General features: G+C 41.5%; 1 protein-coding gene across 9 annotated transcripts in view; it reads left to right on the top strand.

The window, feature by feature from the left end:
* The window catches only part of dennd4a (DENN/MADD domain containing 4A), a 52,928-nt gene extending 29,941 nt beyond the window's left edge, over positions 1 to 22,987 (top strand). For 6 of the 9 annotated variants that reach the window (XM_088641041.1, XM_088641040.1, XM_088641046.1 and 3 more), the window contains 19 exons: positions 708 to 841; positions 1,150 to 1,282; positions 1,684 to 1,890; positions 2,244 to 2,372; positions 3,378 to 3,522; positions 4,954 to 5,082; positions 7,301 to 7,420; positions 8,720 to 8,872; positions 9,121 to 10,232; positions 11,262 to 11,478; positions 12,409 to 12,515; positions 12,899 to 13,074; positions 13,476 to 13,643; positions 14,739 to 14,934; positions 15,579 to 15,833; positions 16,402 to 16,519; positions 17,586 to 17,748; positions 18,130 to 18,194; positions 18,560 to 22,987. In XM_088641041.1, coding sequence (XP_088497167.1) covers positions 708 to 841; positions 1,150 to 1,282; positions 1,684 to 1,890; positions 2,244 to 2,372; positions 3,378 to 3,522; positions 4,954 to 5,082; positions 7,301 to 7,420; positions 8,720 to 8,872; positions 9,121 to 10,232; positions 11,262 to 11,478; positions 12,409 to 12,515; positions 12,899 to 13,074; positions 13,476 to 13,643; positions 14,739 to 14,934; positions 15,579 to 15,833; positions 16,402 to 16,519; positions 17,586 to 17,748; positions 18,130 to 18,194; positions 18,560 to 18,696 — 3,864 coding nt within the window. In that variant the 3' untranslated portion in view covers positions 18,697 to 22,987. Of the gene's footprint in view, positions 1 to 707; positions 842 to 1,149; positions 1,283 to 1,683; positions 1,891 to 2,243; positions 2,373 to 3,377; positions 3,523 to 4,953; positions 5,083 to 5,356; positions 5,450 to 7,300; positions 7,421 to 8,719; positions 8,873 to 9,120; positions 10,233 to 11,261; positions 11,479 to 12,408; positions 12,516 to 12,898; positions 13,075 to 13,475; positions 13,644 to 14,738; positions 14,935 to 15,578; positions 15,834 to 16,401; positions 16,520 to 17,585; positions 17,749 to 18,129; positions 18,195 to 18,559 lie in introns of all 9 variants that reach the window. The other 3 variants (XM_088641047.1, XM_088641048.1, XM_088641045.1) reach the window with 2 other exon arrangements.
* The last annotated feature ends 174 nt before the right edge of the window (positions 22,988 to 23,161 follow it).

Here is a 23,161-nt window from a genome sequence, read left to right as displayed (position 1 = left end):
TTTGGTGTGTCAGCACCAAGGCCCAGTGCCAAGATCTGTCAAGGCTTGTTGGGTTTTTCATGTGTCTGAGAACTCCACAGCATCTTCAATAGCTCTGTACTGAAACTAGAATCTGAGGGGCCCAGGCCTAAGCACCAGTTTATGCAGATAAATATGCAACTAAGTGTTGCAGAGGGATTCACATTTTTTAGAAGATGAGAAAACTCATCTGCATTCTATAATGTGTATCGCAGTCTTCATTAAATCTCAATGCAGGCTTGAAATAGAACTGAAAAGATTGTAAGCCCTAGAGATAAAATGCCACACCCCAAAACAGTTCTTTAATTTTTACATCAAAGGTTTCTACCTCTTTAACACTGGATGATAAAATGTTCTTTGCTAGAGTTGTGTAGCCAGAGACATATCAATAATTATATGTGTATGAATTTCCAGCTGTTAGCAGCATAATCTGATATTCATTCTGTTACAAAGTTTTTGCAAGACTTTGTTTGAGCTTTCTTACTGATTTTAAAGTATAATCTTGCCAGACAGCTGTTTGAAAAAGCCAGATGGTCAGAGATCTTCATTGTGTGTTGTTTTTACTGTATGTGCAGTCCAGTATCTGGATTCTGTGCTTAGTGCAGTACTCTTACAACCCAACACCATGCTTTCTTAGTGCTATAATGTGACTGCTCACATCAAGGGTAGTATTTCTCCTCCCTCTGTAGGTGGACAGTGATCGTCAGGAGGAGACGCGTCTAATTGAACTGGATGAGTCACACCGCAGTGAGCACACTGTGTTCATCACCCCCCCAGAGCTTCCCCCTCTGCCTGAGGGAGAGGAGTATCCCCTGCAGTATAGGTACCTCAATCTTCAGTACACCCAGAAAGGGTTCTCTTATAGTAGAAAAAAAGTATCTGAAAGAAAAGCTTTATAGGAATGTACTACAACTAAAATGTCCAAGACATTTGCTTGCCACAATCCCAAAGTACAGCTGTAGCAAAATTTCATAACTGCTATGTCATTATTGTGTTCTGTAATGTTGGAGAATAACCTACCAGTATTTAAGAAAAGGCTGTATAGAAATCTTTGCAGAACTACAGTCGAGACAATGGAATGTTGTTTTGTTTGCAATGCATCAGTCTCAGATTGTGCCACGTTCTGTGCAGTTACAATGGTTTTCCTGTGCTGAGCCTTGAGCTTCTTGACCGTCCAGAGGGGCTACGGATCCCCACAACCCGACTAACTTCACGACCCAGCTGCCCAACCAGTCCAGCACCCATGTTCCGCCGGACCAAGCAGGTGAGACCACCGTCAGTTTTCATCCTTTCTTTTGACCAGGATCGCCTTTCTTAAACACTTATGAATCACAGTATTGCTCGACTGAGTGACAGTATTGCTCTAAAACTAGTTGCCCTTGAAGGGCAGGATGGATATAGTTGTTTTCAGAAGTGAAAGTCAATAGTTTCATTGCTTTGAGGGTAAGGGGTCCACTGGGAAGCTGACATTTCAGCTTTTATTCTTCCATTCAGTATTGGACTATGTTCTGATCTTTTCAAAAGTACCAGAAAAAGCCCAACATCCCCTTCCACATCTTTCTTTACTGTATCTGGAAGCTTGTTATGTCATAGCTTCTGAGAAATGAATCAGGTAGATATTCCAGAAATGCAGCAGGAGTCTCTGAATACTGTCACATTTTACAGGAAATTAAATCAGCGCACAAGATTGCCAAGAGGTATTCGTCAATTCCCCAGATGTGGTCTAAGTGCCTGCTGCGGCACTGTTATGGCCTGTGGTTTATCTGCCTGCCCGCCTATGTAATGGTTTGCCACTCAAAGGTGCGCGCTCTCCGCACTGCCTACGACGTGCTGAGGAAGATGCAGATGAAGAAGCTACAGCCCCCTGATGAGGTATGGGATTTCCGAGATCTCATTTTAATAGTCTTTTGATTTTCTTTCTGGTCTAATTGTTAGTGGCTTTTTCAGGTGGTTAAAAGAGGTAAAAACAGTCAGAAAAAGTCGAAAGGGAACCTTGTCCTTCAGAGCTAACTTGATGTGTGAGTTTCTCAACCACTGAAAACAGATGTCTGTCTCGTTTTTGCTGTGGATTCTGAAAGTTGTTATTTAAGTGGTGAAACCTGTACAATGTCAGTCTGGGAGTGAAGCATTCAATGAGGAAAGTTTGCTGTGATAAAGGGCAATATTTGAAAATTAAGTAAATATGTAGTTTATAAAATGTCTTCCTTCTACTTTTTTTTCTGCAGGTGTGCTATCGTGTTCTGATGCAGCTCTGTGGACAGTATGGCCAGCCTGTGTTAGCAGTCCGAGTTCTCTTTGAAATGAAGAAGGCTGGGGTTCAACCTAATGCCATTACCTATGGTTACTACAATAAGGTATGTTGTCATCATAGGGAAAGAGCTCTAATGCCCTGGAAATACAGATTAAAATAAAATGAAGAGGTTTGAGTAGGTAGCTGCTTCATCATGCATAGGCTGCAAAGGAAAAGATTTATTCCATGCTGAAAGGGAAAAAAGAGATGCAACATTTTGGCTTTGTAGCCTTCTTCGGGTATAATTCATATTTAATCTAGTACAGGAAATTGTCATGTTGATTTAAACACTGGAATGTCAATGATTGTAACAGTAAGTTTTTAGAAATAGCAAATATGTGCGGTAGTTTAGTAAAATGTTTTATGCTACTCAATGTATTTTTATGATGGTGTGGTTTAAATTTCTTGATTAAGGTCTAAAAAATAAGAGCTCTTCCTTAAAATGTCAAAGACCAACTTAATTGAAAAAAGCTTTCCTTGTTTCATCATTGATTTAGGTATCCTACATTGATATGACACTGGTTTTCTCTGATTTGTAAACAGAGAAAATATATGAATATTAAATCTTTTGAATTATTTGCTTGGCTAGATCAAAAAGATCATTCCAAACATCGGATAAAACTCCCAGGACACACTGAGCAAGGAATAATTTGGGATCATCTGACTATTTAAAGAAGGCGAGGAGAAATTGACTACAGAACTGCCCACACATAGCATGATGCCAAAACCCTGAACACTTGACTGAGTGATGTCTCAGTCACACATTGCCATTAGCAGTACACACTTGTGCTACTACTTTCCCAAGGACGAATTTAATAGAGAAAGAGAAAATATCCAAAGAGATTCATTAATCTGTGATCTGAAATTTGCATTTTGTCTATGACTTTCTGTCTGTCTCTGTGTGTGGTTTTCTGTGATTATCATTTCATATATCTTTTGCTTTCTATTCTTCAGTGTGTCTAATTTTTGATGTCCCAAATCAGATTTCCTCTTTTTATATGAACAGTAATTTCCATTCAGCCGTAATATATTTGGACAGTGCAGTAAAGACCTCTTCTGTCTTCTCTAGGCTGTGTTAGAGAGTACCTGGCCTTCCAGCACCCGAGGTGGCTATTTCCTGTGGATGAAGTTAAGAAACGTTGTGCTCGGGGTGGCACAGTTCAGGAGAGCACTAAAGAAACAACACGTTACCCCTGTGCAAACCCCTCTCTCAGGTATGCAATCTCTCCTTAGAGCAGTTCTTGTTAGCATGACCCATTAACACAAGTGATGGACTCAAGTGTTTCAAGAGGGCATTTGGAAAAAACAGGGTTATGTGCCTGGGAGTGTGCTTGGCATGAATGAATACTGCACTTTCGGGAGACAGAGTGACGGATGTGCACTGAACAAGCACAACAAAATGTTCAGAACCATGGCAGTAGCATGTTATAATCATTGAAATGCATGAGGCAACAGAACAAAAAGGTTTTTCATGGTTAGGTTTCTCCTACTAAAAAACGCATTGAGCTGTGCTATTGCTTCAGTTGGTAATTTCCTTGAATTTCACGGGAGGACCGTAACTGGCAGTTTCCAGCGGTTTATCTCAATGGGAAACCTTCACTCCACTGTCAGATGAACACAGTCACTGAGGTCTCCCATTAGCTTCGCAATTGGAAAGTAATCTCAGCCACCCAGCTCATACAGCAATTATGCAGTAATAAGGAAGCTGCCCGCTTCTCCATTCACAGGATTCCCTCCCTATAACTGATGTAATCTACCCATTCCCTGTACCTTTACAAGGTAGTCTGTAAAAGAAACCAACATGCAGATCTAAGTGTTCTAACTGAAATGGCCTGCGTCCATTTTATGGTGTATTTTATTTTATGGTTTTATGGTGTCTATTCAGTCGGACCAGTACATTCATATTTTCCAATTAAATATTTTGAAAAGAGTATTTAAAAAAAGGCTTAGATTTCATTAAGGTGGGCAGATTGTTTTATTAAAAATGCATATAAGTGGATTTAGAGCCCTGTTTCTGTGAATACATCATTAGGAGTCATTCAAAGCTCCACTGAGCTGAGGTTTGTCTATAAGAACATCATCTACCACACACAGAGCTCTCAGCAAGGCTCGTCTGCCATGCATTTTTCCCTGAAGGGCTTCAAGAAAAAATAAATAAGTCTGTGCAACATAGAAAGGACTGTGTAGCGTTCTTCTTCAGTCATTCAAAGACAAGTCTTTTTTTCCCATCTGTAAAAATACAAATCGATCAGGCAAGTACATTCTGAAAAGGGAACTGAGCCAAACTTCTATTCACCTTGCATTCATTGCCCAGTAAAACAGTCTTTTCTCTGCAAAGACTTTATTGATTGACATTTTTGCCAGAATTTTGTTTTTGAAAAATCAGCAGATTTTCTTCTGCACTTCTTTTTATGACATACATATTGAAAAGATTTTTGCTTTCAAAGGCTAAGAATGGATCAGCTCCTAATTTATGTTTTCGTTACAAGTTATTGGTCACTGGTGAGTGTCTCATATGGTTCTACTTTGCAGTGTATGTGCAGTCCCTCACATGTAGATCTTTATTTATAACCGAGTGAAACATGACCCCACAGAGTGCAGTGGCCCAGAGGCAAGGTTGCTAACGTGTTGTTATCTTTGAGCAGATGGCAGTGACCTGGATGCTGTCAGTCATGGCAGCCTGGATAGCTCTAACGACACTAACACCGCGGAGCAGGGCCCCTTCTCCACTGACTTAATCAAAATAGATTCCACTGACGATAGATCTAGCACAGGTATTCCTCTATCCAAGTTCCTAGAGACTACGAATTGCACTCATCATTCTAAAATCTGTCTTCTTCTCTCATTCTTTTGTGATGTTCCTCTCCCTGCCCTCCATGCTCACCTCCATACGGCCCTTCCCTTTCATGTAATATCAATGTTCTTATTTTCACATCCCTCTGATCTGTCCTGCTCCTCTGCTTGTCCCTCCACCCGCCTACACCACCTCTCTCCTGCCCCGCTCCCCCATGTCCGCGCCCATCCTGCATGGGTTCGCCCTGCATGCAGTGAGCTCTGGGTGTGGCAGTGTGGGGACGGAGAAATGGCCATCCCTTACACACTGGACTTGTTCTGACCTGAGAGACATCAGCGTCTATTCAGGTAACTGTCTCCTCTGTCTTCTTTTTTCTACACTGTCTGCTCCACTTGCCCCCTTCCAGTTGTCACCTTCTCATTATGTGCTTCCATATCCTTTTCAGGTGAACAGAATTTATGTATTGAGATATTTTGTATAATTTGTTAATTTCTTTGGTGTGTGTTTTTAGTACTAGCCTAAAGCTAGTGTAAAGCATATCATACCTTAACAGCAGCATAAAACTGATTAAAATACTTACAATTAAATGTGTAGGTATATTCAGTAGAGGTTAAATGCAGGATGTATTTATGGTAGAATACATTTTCAAAAGACATACCCACAGAGGTGTAATGCACCTCTGTAAGGTGCAGCGGTGGCACTGTGGCTAAGGATCTGTGGCTGGAAGGTTGCCAGTTCAAATCCCATGGCCGCCAGAGGAATCCTACTCTGTTGGGCCCCTGAGCAAGGCCCTTAACCCCAGCTGCTCCAGGGGTGCCGTATAAATGGCTGACCCTGCGCTCTGACTCCAAGCTTCTCTCTCCCTGCTTGTGTGTGTCTCATGGAGAGCAAGCTGGGGTATGCGAAAAGACAAATTCCTAATGCAAGAAATTGTATAGGGCCAATAAAGTGATCTTATCTTATCTCTTATCACTGAGAAAAAAAAAATTATATGTAAGTGTTACCAGTATATCAAAAAGAAAGAACCTCTTCATTAAGTGTTTTTTTCCCCCAAGAAAGAACTGAAGCAAAGGACAGATATTTCACAAAATAGATGAAAGAGAGTTTGAAGACCAGATCAAGCAGCTGGTTGCCAGGAAACCCGAACTTCACTGATTTTTCTAGCAGTGGCTCTAAGGGAAAGAAATATAATCAGGGGCTATGGAGTGACTTGAGCTTTAGCTGCAGCAGCTGGGTAACCTTCAAATCATTAAATTTTACATAAGTAACAGGAATCAACACCTGGTCATGTTTGTCTGCCTGCTGACTGCAGACACACTCAGTCTCTCTCTCTCACTGTCATAGATTTGTGGAATGTTCTGCGTCTTATGATGTGATTGCATTACTAAAATTTCCCATATATATTAATAGCGATCAGTATTGTTTGTTCTTTTATAGGCATATGTAAATACTTCCTGGGACTATCCTTGGTTTAGAAACCTTTTGAAGTGGTTTAATAATATTTACACTTATATAGCACTTTTCTGGAAACTCCACTAATAGTGCTTTACAGGTAATGGGGACTCCCTACCACCACCAATGTTTAGCCCCCACCTGGATGATGTGACGGCAGACGGCAGAGTGCACATCAGCTGTCAGTGGGGAGGAGGGCAGAGTAATGAAGTAGTTCTTAAAAGAGTGATTATAAGTAGGCCATGATTGGTAAAGGACCCTGGGATTTTTAATGAGTCAGGACCTCGGTTTTATGTCTTATCCCATATATAGGCCATTTTACAGTATCACTATACAGGGGCATTAAGACCCGTACAGTCCACAGGGTGAGCACCCCCTGCTGGCCCCACTAACACCTCTTCCAGCAGCAACCTTAGTTTTTCCCAGGAGGTCTCCCATCCAGGTACTGACCAGGCCTTTCAGCAGGTTGTCAGTTATGAGTTGGAAGGTGATATGGCTGGTGGTTTGAGGGGAAAAAAAAACAGTAGAAATTGACACTTTAATTGTGGGAGGGGTGTGTAACCTTGCCATGTAATGTGAAACCTGTAGGAGAAGGGACCAGGTAGTTTTTTGCTTGTAGTGTTGATCCAACATTATTGCTACACTGGGTTTACAAGTTTCTAGTTAAAGATAAAGCCGGTGTCGATGCAGTAACTCCTGTGTGATGTGCTCCCAGTAAAAAGCTGTCCCCGATGTGTGTGTCGCAGGAGGACAGTCTGACCTGGGGTATAACTCGCTGTCGAAGGAGGAGGTTCGGCGGGGGGGCGCAGCCAGCCAGGACAACACCCCTGACAAGGAGGATAAGAAGGAGAGCGACTCCAGCTCCTGTGAGTGCGACCGGAATCGGCCTTCGTGGCAGACACACTAGTACACCTCACTGCTTTTACTGTGCTGAACACACATAAATATATATAGCACTGTTCTGTAGCCAGGTCCCTCTGGAGCAAGATAAACACTATTTTCAAACAGGTCAGATGCTTAAATTACAATTGAATAGGTTGTTTCCTATTACATGATTTTTTGTGTCCTTTCTTACTTGGCCTTTGCAGCTAGACTTATCCTGCAGTTATAGTTATAGTTTATATCATTTTATATATGCATTTAGATATTGTTAACAGTACATTTCTACTGTATCAGAATTTATTGAAGCGATACCACCATAGAAAAAACTGTCCAAAGTCATGCCTCTGCTGCCCCCTGTTGGGAAATTAATGTATTACACTTCTTTATATTAATCCACAGAATAGTTGTTCTTTATCTGACTCATATAATAATAATAATAAACTTTATTTTATTATTAAAATATATCATCCCAAAAAATCTATTCAGTTAACCTCTGTGTCTCCATTGATTAAATTGATTAAATAAAATACCGATGTTTGTTTTTTTGTTTTTCTTGTCATTAGTATTTTGTTTTTTGTTTCTGTATTTGAATTACTTATTTTGTGTATAAACGTAGCCTAAATAAAAAGGTGCAAATGAGCCCATAGACAGATAGATACTTTATTGTGCACTGCTGTGGAAATTTGTCTTTGGCTTCTCCCACACAAGTTCAAAACACACAAGCAAAACAGCAGTGTCACATGAAATCACAACAACAGTACATGATACATAAATAAATGGGAGGACTACATTTACACACCTTCATTGATTCGTTTTATTGCAGTGGGAACAAAGGACTTCTTATAAATGTTTTTATTTGAATTTTGTATCCTGTACCGTCTTCCTGATGGGAGTATTATGAATTGAGAATGGACTAGGTGTGTAGAATCGCTGTGATGTTCCTTGCCATTCTGAGGACTGTATTATGATAAAAATTGCTGAGATGGGGCTGCTCAACTTCCCAGTTCCTTTTCCTGCCATTTTCACAATTCAGCAACAAACAATTTGGTTTTTCTTTTCAGCCCCAGGTTTCCATACCAAACTGGCATGTTAAATGCTACGATACTCTCAAAGAGGCTTTTATATGCCATCTCTAGGACATTTAACCTAACATTAAAGTTCTTGAGTCTTTGACTGTGTTATAACAATAATCATGCTGGGTAGTGGGGTGTTTGAAGTTTTGCACAAGCTGCGGCTGTATGTGCAGCGTGGTGAGAGCGACGCCTGTCTCTGCTGCCCCGCAGTGTCTGAGAGCGAGAGTGCCAAGGGCAGCGGGGACTGCCTCCCCCAGCTGGGCTACCCGGAGGCGAGCTGTACATTCCAGCCCAGCGGTGGCATCGTCCGTGCCAACTGTCCATATGACAGCTCAGCCACCGAGGCCAGCAACTCCAGCAGCGGTCAGTATGGTGTTCTTCTTCCTCTCAGGCATCATAAAGAACCAGACAATCACTTAGATAACTTCTGGAGGCCACCCAAACACCCATAATATTGTGACTTCAAGAATAACACGATACCATATCTTGCAGAACCAATGGAAGTTCCATGTAGTTCAGTTCTGATGTAGTCTGAATTGCCTTTTCTGTTAATTATCCAGTATGGATGGAGATAATTTTGAAAGAAATTCATTGTTTCCCTTACTCTGCAGACCATGTGGCAGGCCTGCTCTTCACCACCTCCCTGGAAGAGATCGGGCTGGTTCAGAGTAGCAGTCTGCGCCGGAGGCACAAGAGTGCAGCTGAAGGGGGGGCGGGGGCACTGGACTGGGCCGGGGTCAGAGGTCGGAGACTGAGTGGGGACACAGCAGGGGGGGTGCTAGGATTGGGGATGAACAGAGGAGGGGTGCTGGAGACAGACCCGCAGAAGATTGCAGAAAAGCTGGGGGCTGATGCCAAGATACTGGCCAGTACTTTCCAGACAAAACAGACGCCAAATACTCTCAGCTCAGGAGAAGGTGTTTCAGGGACAGCACAAAGGCCTACTACTTTGGACATCGGCTCAGGACACAGGCCCACAGCAGGGGGCGCTCACAGGCACAGAGACAGCTTGGAGAGGGACTCCAGTGATGACGACAAAACCGAATCTCCAGCTATCTTCGACCTGGAGGACTTGGATGGGGATGCAGGTGAGGGGGAGACTCGGGCAAGGGACAAACGAGTGAGGCGCATGGAGCGCAGCAGCAGCAGCAGCAGCTTCCTGGGCCAGGCGGTGAAGAGGACTGGCATCAAGAAGGGCTTCGACCCGTTGTCACTCCTGGCAGCTGAGACAGAGCAGCTGCAGGCGGAGGAGCCGGAGGGGGGTGGCGGAGACATGAGCACCCCCTCAGCCCGCCGTGACCTTGCTGAGGAGATCGAAATGTACATGAACCACATGAGCAGTCCCCTGAGCAGCCGGGCACCCAGTATGGACTTGCAGGACCCCGTGAGCCCCCAGCCTGCCTCCCGTCGCTCCAGCCTGCCCCACAGTTCCCCTCGCCCCACGGGCCTGTCCCGTTCGCGTACCTACCAGTCCCAAGGAGAGAGCCGTCCCCGAGACCGCCTGTGGTCTTCACCATCCTTCTCCCAGGGCAGCCCTCGCAGGGACCAGGAGAGAGATCCCCTGGCATTGGCCTCCCCCTCCACCTCCTCCTTTGCCTTGGACAGCCTCCTCACCCCCACGCTGGATGTCTTCAAGAGTAGCGTCTTCTCCGCGGGGAAGGGTGTGGCAGAGAAAGCCAGCCGCTGGTACTCCCGGTTCGCCACCTACACAGTCCCCAGCAAGGTACTCCAGTGGACAGGGCAGAGACATTCGTCTCTCGTTTTTAATCTCAACAGCATGCTTCATAGGAAATGCAGAAGTTAATCGTTACTAATAGGTCTAATGATTCCATTTCTCTGTTGAGACCTACTGAAAATGTTTCTGTTAAAGAAATGCTATTATTAAATTGCATTCTATTTTGGGTTAATATTTCTACATCTCTGTATCAGATTGCTTGGGGCTTTCTGAGCACCTCCACAGTGAAGGTTCATTCTGAGCCCAGGATGTGCTCTGTGATCCACATGTCACAGGTTCAAACCTTACTAGCCAGCTGTAACCAGAATGTCCAAGCAGTGGTGCACAATATGCAAATCTCAGCCAGTGAGAATGGTTAGGATTAGACTTTCTCAACAAAATACAAACCCCCGTGACTCCAGACATTGTACTGTAGTTAAGTTTGTAGCGAGTCAAACACAGGTAGATGAGGTCAAAGGAGCCTGTTTTTATTTCCTCATTCTCTCCATGTGGGTGCAGGAATTATCCCTGGGCCATAGAGAAGCAGTTAGCAATTCCACTTGTTAGGTTAAATGACAAAAAAGTAAACAATTCTGCTTTGTAAAATCCATGTAACTTTTTATGCAGTTACTAAAGTACACCACTAGAGGACAAAATTGGCCTGATATAATCTCAGTGTTAAAGTTACTTTTTTTAATACCGGTTTAATATGAGAAAAATCATGTGCTTTTTTAATAATTGTAATGATGGACATTTTGTGATGTATTAGCTAGTAGATTGGTTCAACATCATAGTCATTTTTTTCTTATGTATTTATCATAGTTAATGTAGACATTTAAGCACCCAGAAATTGAGTATTTACTTCTACAACATGTACAGTCTAAGGTGAGCAGTGTTTAGGTACACATGATAGATGACGTTTATACACTTATATGTGTCTTTGTAATAATTGACTTTCGTTAGTAAGGAAGTCTTTTGTTATTGTGGCCATTTGTCCTGCCTGATGTCTCAGCCTGTGCTCTCCCCTCTCTTCCTTAGGCTCAAGATGTGAACAGTGACAGGACCAGCGTGTCATCTGTGGGGGCCAGAGACCCTGACGGCTCCTCCCTGCTGGACGAGGAGCCCGGTCTGGAGCCCGAGGGGGCTGTGTCCCCCCAGCACAATGGCATCACTGGCCCCAACAAGAGCCCTAACAAGGCCAGCCCAAGCAGCCTCCCCTCGCATCACAGCACAACCCGACAACCCTGCCCCACGGGTAAACCACATGGCCCCATGAGACATCTCAATAGTGTCCAAAAGACATGCCTGGGCAGACGTTACGTTTATTGTTTCAAACTTGCATTTGATTTCAGAGGTGTAGAAATAGGTCATTTAAAGTGGTCGCTTTGTCACTGCTGTATAGTTGGGCACAGTTTTGCATAATCGATATGATATGCATAATCGAGCATGTTAGACCAAATCTTATGTCTTGTAATATTTTAACATAATAGCAGTATATCATATTGTGGTTTAAGTTTCAATTGTGTAGCATGTCGAGATATAAAAGGCAACAAGGTGATGAATTGTTTAATCAGTTTTAGTGAAAACATTGGGTGAATACATGTATACTAGCTTGCCTGAAACACAGCAAACTCTTTATAAATGCGTCACCATTTCTGCTCTTAATCTCAGCAGCAGGATGCCGTGAAAGAGAATATTTTTATGTGTGCGCAGCATGTTCCTCTGAATGTGTTCTCAGAGTGAGGCCAGTGAGTGAGGGTTTTATTTACTTGCTAAATAGAGAGCCAAGTCAATTTCTCATGAAGAAGTGCTGCCTGATTGGAGCACCTCAAATCACCCAGCTGTTTATGCAGTTCTAAAAGGGCTCCATCATCATTAAGTCCAGACATGCCTTTCTCTGAACCAGGAGCATTACAGCTGCCAGGAATACCATGTTGATTAGGAGTCCGCGAACGGCGGTGCTGTTTAATGTAGTCATGGTAAAAAATGGAGTGCTGTCTTGTCGTGAATGAGGTAAATCGTATAATCACCGTGAAGAGAACACACTTTACACTTTGTTCTCGACGGGATAAGTGCTGTTAAATTGCAACCCCATTCGCTTTAACTCTTTCATCTATGGAGGCTTTGTTAAGTTTAGAATCGCACTATTTACATTTTTGTTCATTCTGGCGCCTTTTCATTTCAGGCTGTTTCCTGTCTTCAGCCTCCAGTTTCCCCTTGCCAGACAAATCTGAGCTGGGCTCCTCACGTTACACCAGCAACACCAGCATCTTCCAGAACTATGCCATGGAGGTAAGCTAGTTGCAGCTGGGGTTCTGAGGAGCTATAATCCTTTCATCATGTATCTCCTTAGTTTCATGTTATCATACATGGTGTGTTGTTTTTAGACCTATGAAGTGCAGAGCACTTGGAAAGTGGGTGTGGTGAACCTTTTTTGAGTGAAAGGTGTATCTGTAGGGTGTGTGAGATCCCATTCTTTAGGGATGAGGAATAGGTGTAGACTATATCTCAGGGATGTAGTATGTCTGTAATAATGGTTCACCTGTAGATAGTGTTTCTCCATTTAGGTATTTGAGTGCTCACTATCTTATCAGTGGAGAAGGTGTGGTTCACGGTAAGGTTGCTCCTGTGAGTTCAGATCTTGGAACACATTTGTACTGTATGTGTATGTATAGGTGCTAATCTCCAGTTGCTCGCGCTGCAAGACATGTGACTGTCTGGTATATGACGAGGAGATCATGGCTGGCTGGATGGCTGATGACTCCAACCTTAATACCACCTGCCCCTTCTGTGGAAACCCCTTCCTGCCTTTCCTCAACGTGGAGATTCGGGACCTGCGGGGGCCTGGCCGGTAGGAGCAAGCTCTACACATTGCCCTTTTCCTCTGTCTCTCAGTTGATCTTCCTCTCTTTTTATCTGTTTCTAAGCTCTTTCTGTCTCTTCCTCCATATTTGTTTTTCCTTCCTTTTGTCTAAAACTGTGATTTTCGCTCTTTCATCCTTCCCTGTTTTTTTTGCTCTTGTCTATTTCCATTTTCCTGTATTTTTCATCAACTGTCTCCTCATCCCAGGCTTCAAAACAATAGTCACGTTAGAGTTTAGTTTTGGAAAAACAGACTGCTTCTGAGGAAAACAAAAACATTTAACTCTCCTTTCTAGGATGGCTTCTCTAAGTTATTGTCTGTTCACTCCATTTGTGGTTGTTGCATTGTTGCAATGTTTAATCTACTATCCCAATTTACTTTCTGTCCAGGTACTTCCTGAAGAACAGTCCGTCAGTAGAGGAGGGTGTGTCGTCATCATACTCTGTCTCTACTGGGCTGGGGCCAGGGCAGTCTGCACTCCTCCCGCCTCTTCCAGCCATGGCCCTCTCCCCTCCATCTCCTAAAATCATTGTGCAGAAGTGCCCCAGCAGCAACAGGTACAAACTAGGACAAATAGCTACCGTTGCTTTAAAAGCTCTCACAGTTTCCCACTATTTCCTTTCCCACAGCATTCCCTCTTTCCATGTACATCCTATGTCTTAAAAGATGTTTACGTTAAAGGAAGCTAGGATGTCTTCTGACACAAGCGTGTTTATAACACCATGTTTCTTCTCAGTGCGGTACATTGCCAGTCTGTGGTTTGTGTGAGAGATGGGTTTGCAAACGTCTTTGCTCTTAGTGTGGTACATATGTTGCTAACATCGTTCTTTAAACTGCTAGGTATCTGTCCAGATATTGCAGACACATTAATAAGCCCGAATTAGTCCTTTGATGGATTAACAGCCTTATTTTCGACTGGTAGAAATCCTCAATGACAAAAACTCATGCTGCCAGACATTTAATATCTTCCAGTGTGATCAGTCTGCCAAAAAATCCCCTTTCTGAAAATAACTGAAAACCCTACAGCTCCATCACTTCACTGAAAACATAGCCAATTCTATGAACTGCTTTGGAGACTTGTTTAAACCGTCATTATTATTTATTTTTCTGTTACTGTTTCCTGACTGTATTAATTGAATCAGGAATCCATTCCGACCCCCTCTAATTAGGATTGCTGATTATCAGATTGCTTTGATGTTGCCGTGATAGAATTGCTCTCTGGGCCCGTTTGCAGCTGAATCTGCATTTTAAATCAGAGCTCTTCACACAGGAGCACCTGGCTGCACAACAGCCAATGGCCAATCCCCAGCTCTCCATCCACCACTCTCCTCATAAAGATGGTTACCCTAGGAAAACAGAATACAGATTAGAGAATAGTGGTTAGAGACAATGAAGGCATGGTGAAACTAAGTATAGCAAAAACCAGCAAAAGTGTTTAAGAGTGCACTGAAGTACTGTACTGGAGCCCGTGTTGTTGCTACATATGTAATAACACAGTGCTTTGTTCCCTCTTGTTTCTTATTATATTTTACAAATAAAACATTCCTAGTGACCTGGTATATTTTTTTCTGGATTTGAAGCTGCTTCAATATCATTTACTGCCCTCTATCTCCTCTGTGCATTTTTGTGTGCTCAATGTTTCCTTCTTACAGGAGCACCTCTCTTGGCTACTCTCCTGCCCACTGCATTAATATCCCCACGGAGAGACGACAGAGCTCTGGGCCCTCAGGGGCCCCAGTGGTCCGCAGTGCCAGCACCTGTGAACCCCTAGAGGAGCATCCAGGCCTCCACAGAAACGGCCACTGTGTCTCCACAGGTAGCCTGCCCAGCAGACTCAACGACAGCACGGTGAGATGCTGCAGCACATCACTCTGCACAGTGTGCTACCACAGAACTGACAGACCTACAGGGACCGCTTAGAAAGTTCCTTGCAAAAGAATACATTTTGTTACTCATTTTCAACAAGTAATTTAATTTTTATGATGTAGACATCATGATGTAGACATGATGAAGACTGTACTGTTATTAAAGTTGGTTGATAATAAGAAATAAAATGGTACAAAATTAGTTACATCAAAAAAAATAGATTGCATTTGAGCCTTGAAGATCTTAGTAACCTATTTATATAAATGACTCTTTACTGCGACTAAATTTGTATGTGGTAATTTGCATCTTACAATGTGACTACTGTGATGAAAGCATAAAAAAATAAATTAGGGAAGTTAACAGTTATCATGGCACTGCCTAAGTATAGCCAGGTAAAGCTATACCAGCCATACTTTATCACCATATAAACAGTCATTGCCAACTAGTCAACAATATTGTACTATTATTACAAATGTTGAGACTATAGACTAGCTTTTCTAGAGTGGGTAAAAACTTATTCTGTGATCCTTTTAAGGGTAGTTTGTGACAGATCTGTGGTGAGAACATTTTTGAGATCTGGATGCCTGTGTCTAAATCTGTTTTGATCCTGTGATATTCCGCTGCAGGATCCCCTGAGCCTGGACTGGCGTCTCCACAACCCTGAGCCCGTAACAGTTCCATACCTAAGTCCGCTGGTGCTATGGAAGGAACTGGAAAGCCTGATGGAGAACGAGGGGGACCAGGTCATCACTGTATCTGACATTGTGGACCACCATCCCATTGTGTTCTGGAACCTGGTTTGGTATTTCCGCAGGCTGGATCTGCCCAGCAACCTTCCTGGCCTCATCCTTACTTCAGAACACTGCAATCGGGGTACCCAGGTGGGCATTTCGAGACGGAGAGACTTGGGCTCACTGTTCTCCAGGCATTCTAAGGGCCACCGAGATGTCATTCTCTGCTGGGATGTCAGACCTTCAGTGGAGTGCACTTCCACTTGATAAACATCTAGAAAAAATAGAACTCATTTCCTGCAGCTTTAATTCGAGCATCACACAAGAGCTTTTAATCTATTAAATATAATTTGAACTAATTTCTCTATGCGTCAGAACAGTACATGCTTTAGAAAGATTGCAAAGTGAAAAATATTAAACATTAACATCCTTGCCTTTTTGCTTTTGTTTATATCCATCCATTCTGTTCACAAATGCACTTATTCACAAATTCAGTTATCTTATGTAAAACAGCAGTCATGTGGAGCTAGTCACTATGTAAGTCACTTTGTTAATAGAAATAAAAAAGCCTTCAAAACGTAAGCATGGATTTGAAAAATAATCTATTTTAAAAGACACTTCTTACCTAACATAAAAATCTTGTGCTTACTTTCACAGAAAATAAAAACGTTATTGTCTTTTTACAGATCTTTTTGTAATGCTTTGGTACTTTCTGCAGGTGCCGCGACACTGGATGTCTGAAGACAGTAAGCATGTGTTAATCCAGATCCTCTGGGACAATCTGAAACTGCACCAGGACCCCATCCAGCCCTTCTACATCCTTTGGAACACACACAGTAAGTGTTACCCGATACGATCCACAGCTGTTTCACCAGCCGCTTGGAGGCGGGCGGGTCAGTGAGCTTTATACGTCTTTGGCTTTGTTATCTCTACTGCAGTAGTTCCCTCCTGAGCACATACAGTACATTGAGGTATGGGTCTAGGCATTAAAGGGCATTGTCTTGTGCAGAGAAGAAACAACCTAGATTCTTAAACACTCATGTAATCTCAGATCTTTCAAGCATAAGCATTGCTTGAACAGAGCCAAGTGTGAATGCTAACACTGTGCCATACACAGTATCTGTGTCATATTAGGGTGGTGAACAGCATTTAGAAGTCATGTAAAGTTGCTTTGCCTAGTACCTGCACAGATTACAGCTCTTTTGAATGCTAACAGTACTCTATTCTCTGTTTTTCAGGTCTTAATTGCACTCTTTTAATAGAGAGTGAGTTTTTACTCTGACTATTACTTCAGCAAAATTATTTTGTTCATGTTTACCCTCAGTTTCACCCTTAATGCTTTTTATTTGCTGTAAATATATGTTTCTTTCTATTTGCATCTCTTTGTTTTATACCTGCTGATGTTCCTCAGACCTACCAGCATTAATATGATCATTATTTTAATTGACGTTTTTGGCAACCCTTACAATGATAGTGATGATGCTAATAAAAAGTGTATTAATAATGTAACAATACATATTTTAATGAATTATAGCTTTTATACTTGTATTCCCCAATACAATTAGGAAAAAATATTGTCATTTTAAAAATTCTGCTGCTCTAAATGTAGGATTTATGTCTCTTTATTTATAAAATAGACATGAATTCCGTTTCTTGAATAAAAAAAGTGACAAATGTTTGTGGCAAATCTCAAATATGCTCAGATATTGAAGATCTATTGGTATTTGTTGTTTTTTTTATAGTTGCTTGCACAGCATTTGATTCTGTGTTGCTGTTTTGTTTCCAGACGGTGGTGGTTTCAGCTGTGTGTCCCAGTGTTGTAGTGTGAGTGGGGCTGGCCTTGAAGTGTGAGTCTTGCAGTGTTGCTCAGTGAGGTCTGACATGCTCTCTGCCCTCCTGCAGGCCTGAACTACCCGGTGATGAGCTCAGTACGAGAGGAGGAGGAGCCTTTTGGAGAGGAGCTGCTGCAGAGTGTGGTGAAGAGCATCCAGATGAATGACGTGTACCGGCCCATGAGTCAGGTCCTAGAGATCCTGGGACAGCAGCTGGGCATGAAGAGGCAGAGGTGAGGGCCAAGGAACTGAAAAATCTCTTTCATTCTCAGTGATGTGCATGCTTGGAAAAAAAAAACATGTGGTAGGCCAATAATCTAGTCATCCATCTGACTTTTTCATTAACATATTAAGTTAATATATGCTGAACAAGTATAATATAATGATAGTTTTCTCATATTTGCAATTTATATTTGCAATTTTTGTTATTTTCATATTTAATCACCTATCTTAACATGTTATATGGATGTATCCTAAGACTTTCATAACATTTTCCTAAATGAGGAGTGAATATCACTAACAGGGTCAAGTGTTCACTGAACACTGAGAGTGTGTAATTCAGAAGAGATAGACAATGGTAATAGAAGTCATTCTTTTCAATGTGTGTCTTACAGGAGCTTGTACAGGGATATCCTGTTCCTATCGCTGGTCGCTCTGGGCAAAGACAACATTGACATTGGTGAGTGGGACTGCTTTACACAGTCTTCAGAGGAGCTCCATTGTAAGGTCTGCCTTGAGCTAAAATAACCAGAATAGAAAGTTGAGTATATCTTCTAAAAGTATGTCTAGCTAGCATGGTATATGATGCTATATAGCAAACCCATTAAAAAATGATAATTAGTGAAATTTTATTAGTTCTGTCATATAAAGAATTCAGTGTCTGTTAGTTTTGTCTCATTTTCAAATTCAATAAAAATAACTTGTTTTAATCAATGTCAATATTAAAGAATTATGAATATTTAATATAAAATGGTGCCAAAAAAGTTTTCCTTCATAAAGTCTCCAGGCTCTGTTTCTTCAGCATGTGCTTTCTTGCCCACACAGATGCGTTTGACAGAGAGTACAAGATGGCATACGACCGGCTCACCCCCCGCCAGGTCAAGCTGACACACAACTGTGACCGGCCCCCCAGTGCCGGGGTCATGGAGTGCCGCAGGACCTTCGGGGAGCCTTACTTGTGACCCCACGCCTCCGCCCCTCTCCAGCCTGCTTCTGCTGCTGCTGTACAGACACAGCTGTGTCCACTGCCTACCCCCTGCCGTCTCCCTGCTGCAGTCTGCGCACCTGCCCCGCAGGCCAGGCCTGCCAGTCCGCAGGGCCCAGCATGCAAACTGCCAAAGCTGTAAGAGAGCCGCCTTACCCGTCACTCCCTCTAGGCCTTTATAGCTTCCCCACCTGCCCCTTTTCCAGGAGGGGGACCTATCTGTTACTGCCCCTCTGGCCCCCTTATCCCAAGTACCACCCAGTGTTGCAGTGGTGACCATCTGAAGGAAGGCCCAGTTAGCAACCCCGATTTTCTCATCTCCCCACACTGATGTCTTCGATTGAGGTCGACTCCTTAGCACTCTGACAAAGGCCTGGAGAGATTAGGGTGCCAGTGTAAGAAACGGTGGTGTGCCCAGTGGCCAGAATCACACAGCTTTCCTGGTACCCCACACACTAGTCTAGGGGAGTGCCACCCTGTTGTACATTCTGGCGAGGGATAGAGTGACTGTTTATTTCGCAAATTGTTTGCACAATGTGTACCAGGCTTCATTAATATAAAACCTTTTATCTGTGCTAGACACTAGACAATAAAAATTATGTGGTATTATGGGGTAATTTTAAAGATTATAAAGAAATTAAACTGTAAAGGTTATGTTGGATACAATGCAAATGTACTGTATATAGAACATTAGAATTTTTTATAAAAGAGCATTTGTATTATATAGTCATATGATATAAAGATTAAATATTGGCAATATTTTACCTAACTTTGGAACTGTTTATACAAACCGTCTTTATTTATTACAGTTTGTCTTAAGTTTTTATGCAGGCTTTTGTAGTGGTTGTCTGTTATTACTAGTCCAGGTGACTGTTTGTTGCCATGGTTATGTAAATGTTGACTGTTAGTAAGACCCAGTGCGTCTGTTCAGTGTGCACCACATTAATGCCTCTTTTTCAAATTTAAACTTTATTTTTAAACTTAAGGTCTTTGTTTTTAGGTTTAGATACAGATCCAGGCTAAGAATATAGTCATATGAACCATGGCTATGAGAATCACAGTCCCTGGATAGGTGTGCTCATTTTGGTTTGGTTAAAATTTGGGCTGAACAGATTTGCAAAACGACTCACCTATGGTAAGTTGCTTTTGCATTCTAACTTTATTTGGTCCAGATTTCACTGTCCACTACAGAGAAGTTAGCTAATCCAGTTAGAAAAGGCACATCTCCTGAAACCCAGTGCACCTGTAATCTTTTCCAATAGGAACAAGTCATTTCTTTACAAACTGAGGGCAAACACAGCCTAAAACAGACAAGATATTCCTGGTGGTGTCTCAGAGAGTGTAGTAGGGTCATCTGTTACTCCGTTGGTTTAGAATGTTTAAAAGGATGTTGGTGGGCATTATGTCATTTAGTGCTATTTTCTTTGCCTGCAGACGTCATGGGTAAAGGGAGAATGAAAGTCTTGTTGAGTCTTATCATCTTGTTATCATCAACATGCTGCATGAGGTCCATTTTGATTGGTTTCTGAAGTGAGAGTAAACACTGTTACTGGCTGTTCAGAGGAGCTGGGCCTCCAGACCCAGTTTTAGGTGGAAAGGGAGAGGTTTTCATTAATGTTGCTCAGGTTTGGTAAAATGTTCTATCCTGCAGAAGAGTCTGGAAGGTGAAGTCACCTTTTCCCTGTGTGTAATGTGCATACCTGTCCTGCTCTCTGGTCTTGCATTTCATCCCGGATCACAAGGACTAGAACTGCAGACAGCACATACAGCTGAGATTGTTTTATAATGTTGTTGCATGGCTAACATCACTTATCTAATTAATGTTAAGAAAGCATTTATCATATCAGTTTTAAATTTAAAAACTGCTGCAATTGTGTTGAGGTTTTCAATTCAAGGGCCTTACTCTACATCTTCAACAGCAAATTTTCAAAATGTTTGCACAAAATTTTAAAAATATATTGCAATTGCTTTCTACATCTAAGGATGTTTTTCTTCTAGCTTTATATAATTTATGTCTTTAATGTAAAATGCCTTTGTATTATTACATTGATTATACTGTACATAACATCCATAATATTAGAAAACCAAAAAATAAGTGTACATCCAAAAATGTTCATATGTTTTGACAGCACTTTTTAAACTGCTCATAACATGGATTTTAAACTGCTTAAAGAAGAAATGAAAAGCAGTGTTACTTTAAATTTGTCCTAGTATAGCAATACCATTAGCCTTTAGATGTGTTTGCAAGTCTTCACTAAATGTAAGATCTTCAAAATGTGATTGAAAAGCAACTAATTGTGAGTTTTATGCTTCTGATGGACATGTGTACATAATGAAGCAAACACTCTGTACAGCTGCCAAAACCACTGGAGTATACTCATGAAGACCATACAGAATACTGTATAGACTATTAAATTATAACTCATAGAGTACCTATATGTTTCATTACAAGTGTACTAAATAGCAGCTACAGTTTACAGAAGTACTGCACTTCATATATAGCTTTTTCATAAGTTATAGGAATGTAGTGCAGCATACTCCAGTGTTTTTGCACTTTTTTGTTTTAGCTTTTTGTGGGGTGAACACAGCACTTCACACAGTTACCTTGTGTTAGTCAGGTGAGCCTGAAGCTCAACAGCAATGAAATGTTACTTGGTTTGTGCCAACTGTACATGGAACAAACCAGATGTGGATAGGAACGCAATCCATGTGAATATTCAAATTTGTACAGAGAACATCTGTCTACTGCCTTGACTTCCAATGCTTTTAAAATCTTTTGGTGCTGTCTGGAATCTTTTTCTGTGTGTTTGCTGGGCAGTCAGTTCCTTACTAGTTAGTCTAAGTTAGGACTTGCACTTGGCTCACAGTTTAGATGCTTTATAAAGCTGAGGAGTTATCCATACAACTTTGAAGACATTATATTAAACTATTTAAAAATAAAAGTGTAAATTGAAGTGTTATTAATAGAAAATGTATAAATAAGTGGTACTCTTAATGCTTTACATATGTTTTCTGTTAAAATAAATTTATTTATATATAAGTGTTTAGATTTTTTAAAATGTAATGTTTGTGAAGTCATGCAGAAATGAAGCTTTTCTTAGCAGTACAATCAGTAGCCTGGATGAAGCGAGATGTGCAGTGGGAATCCTTCATGGTGTGACTGACCCTGGTTCACAGACATCTCATTTCAGAAATGAATCAATGTGATCTCTGTATGAGCAGATACCAGGCACCACACCTCACAGTTTTTAAGGCTGCCTTGTAGACAGAAGACATTGGTCCCCAAAGGTGTTTTGTGGTTGATAAATTTATATGTACTATTTACAGCTATATTACACCAGTTTAAGGGCATTTAAATTACAGGCTTATAATACGTCCAGAAATGTATTTTACATCATTTAAAAAAAAAAAAATTCTGATTATTGGAGGGTTAATCCGTCAAGATTATGCAGATAGGGCTTTATGATGTTACACTACACTACCTTGAGTGATAAATGACTGTTGATTGGAGGAGGAATTACAGAAATGATGTATTTAATTGGATGTTAGTTAACACAATTGTATACATAGACAGTATTTACCTTAATTTTAGATTTTATTGAGGAACTGCAGTAAAGAAAAGAAAATTACATTGCTGCAAAATTTAGGTGAACACAGTTATGGTTTTGTTCTCCTGTAAGTGTTTCAGCATGGAATTCTAAGCACATTTTCTGAGCTGGTGTCTAGTGCTGTGGCTGCAGGAGGAAGTCCTTTTAAAAGGAGTCCAATGAAATACAGCTACATCCCTGACAGACCGCTGGTGAAGCAGTTCCTCTGTCCCTCACATCAGCAGTAATCATGGGGCAAGCTCTGAAGAGTGCTATGCAAGTGTGTTCATGCTGCTACTTATCAATGTAAAGTGATTATTAATTTTTCACAAAGCAGTTTTAACAGTTCACCCCAACTGGCAACATGCAGTACATGCAGAGGAAAAGTAACTGAATGCCTAGACCATCACATTATCTGTTATATAGAAGGGGCGCTTTAAAAAATAAAGAAAATACTGAGACATCTCCTCATACCTCTGGACTATTTAGTGCATATAGGTCATTGTAAAATTTATCAGCTCTTTGCTATTTTTTTGTAATTTCTGAATTCTTCATAGTGTTTGAAATGTTTACAGAACTGTACAGAAAGCCAGTCTGGGTCTTGGGAATGGGCAACAAATTCTGTGTTTGAATCTGCATGGTACTTTGTAATTCTGTAAATAAATTCACTCATACTGTAAATCCACTCTCTTTTTTGGTGTTTTCTTCCTATGTGGTTGTAGATTTGTATTTTGGGGTATCGCATAGCGGTACAAGGTAAATGCTACAATTGTCATTTGTCTTAATGACATATACTTCCCCACAAAGCGATTTTTAATCTGTTTACCATTTAAAGATGAGTGCATTTCAAACTGC

The sequence above is a fragment of the Lepisosteus platostomus genome, chromosome 7, assembly GCF_059453375.1.
Source record: "Lepisosteus platostomus isolate fLepPlt1 chromosome 7, fLepPlt1.hap1, whole genome shotgun sequence".
In the NCBI taxonomy this organism is placed as follows: Eukaryota; Metazoa; Chordata; class Actinopteri; order Semionotiformes; family Lepisosteidae; genus Lepisosteus; species Lepisosteus platostomus.
Note: the sequence above shows the minus strand (reverse complement) of the source record. Positions and strands in the feature narration are given on the sequence as shown.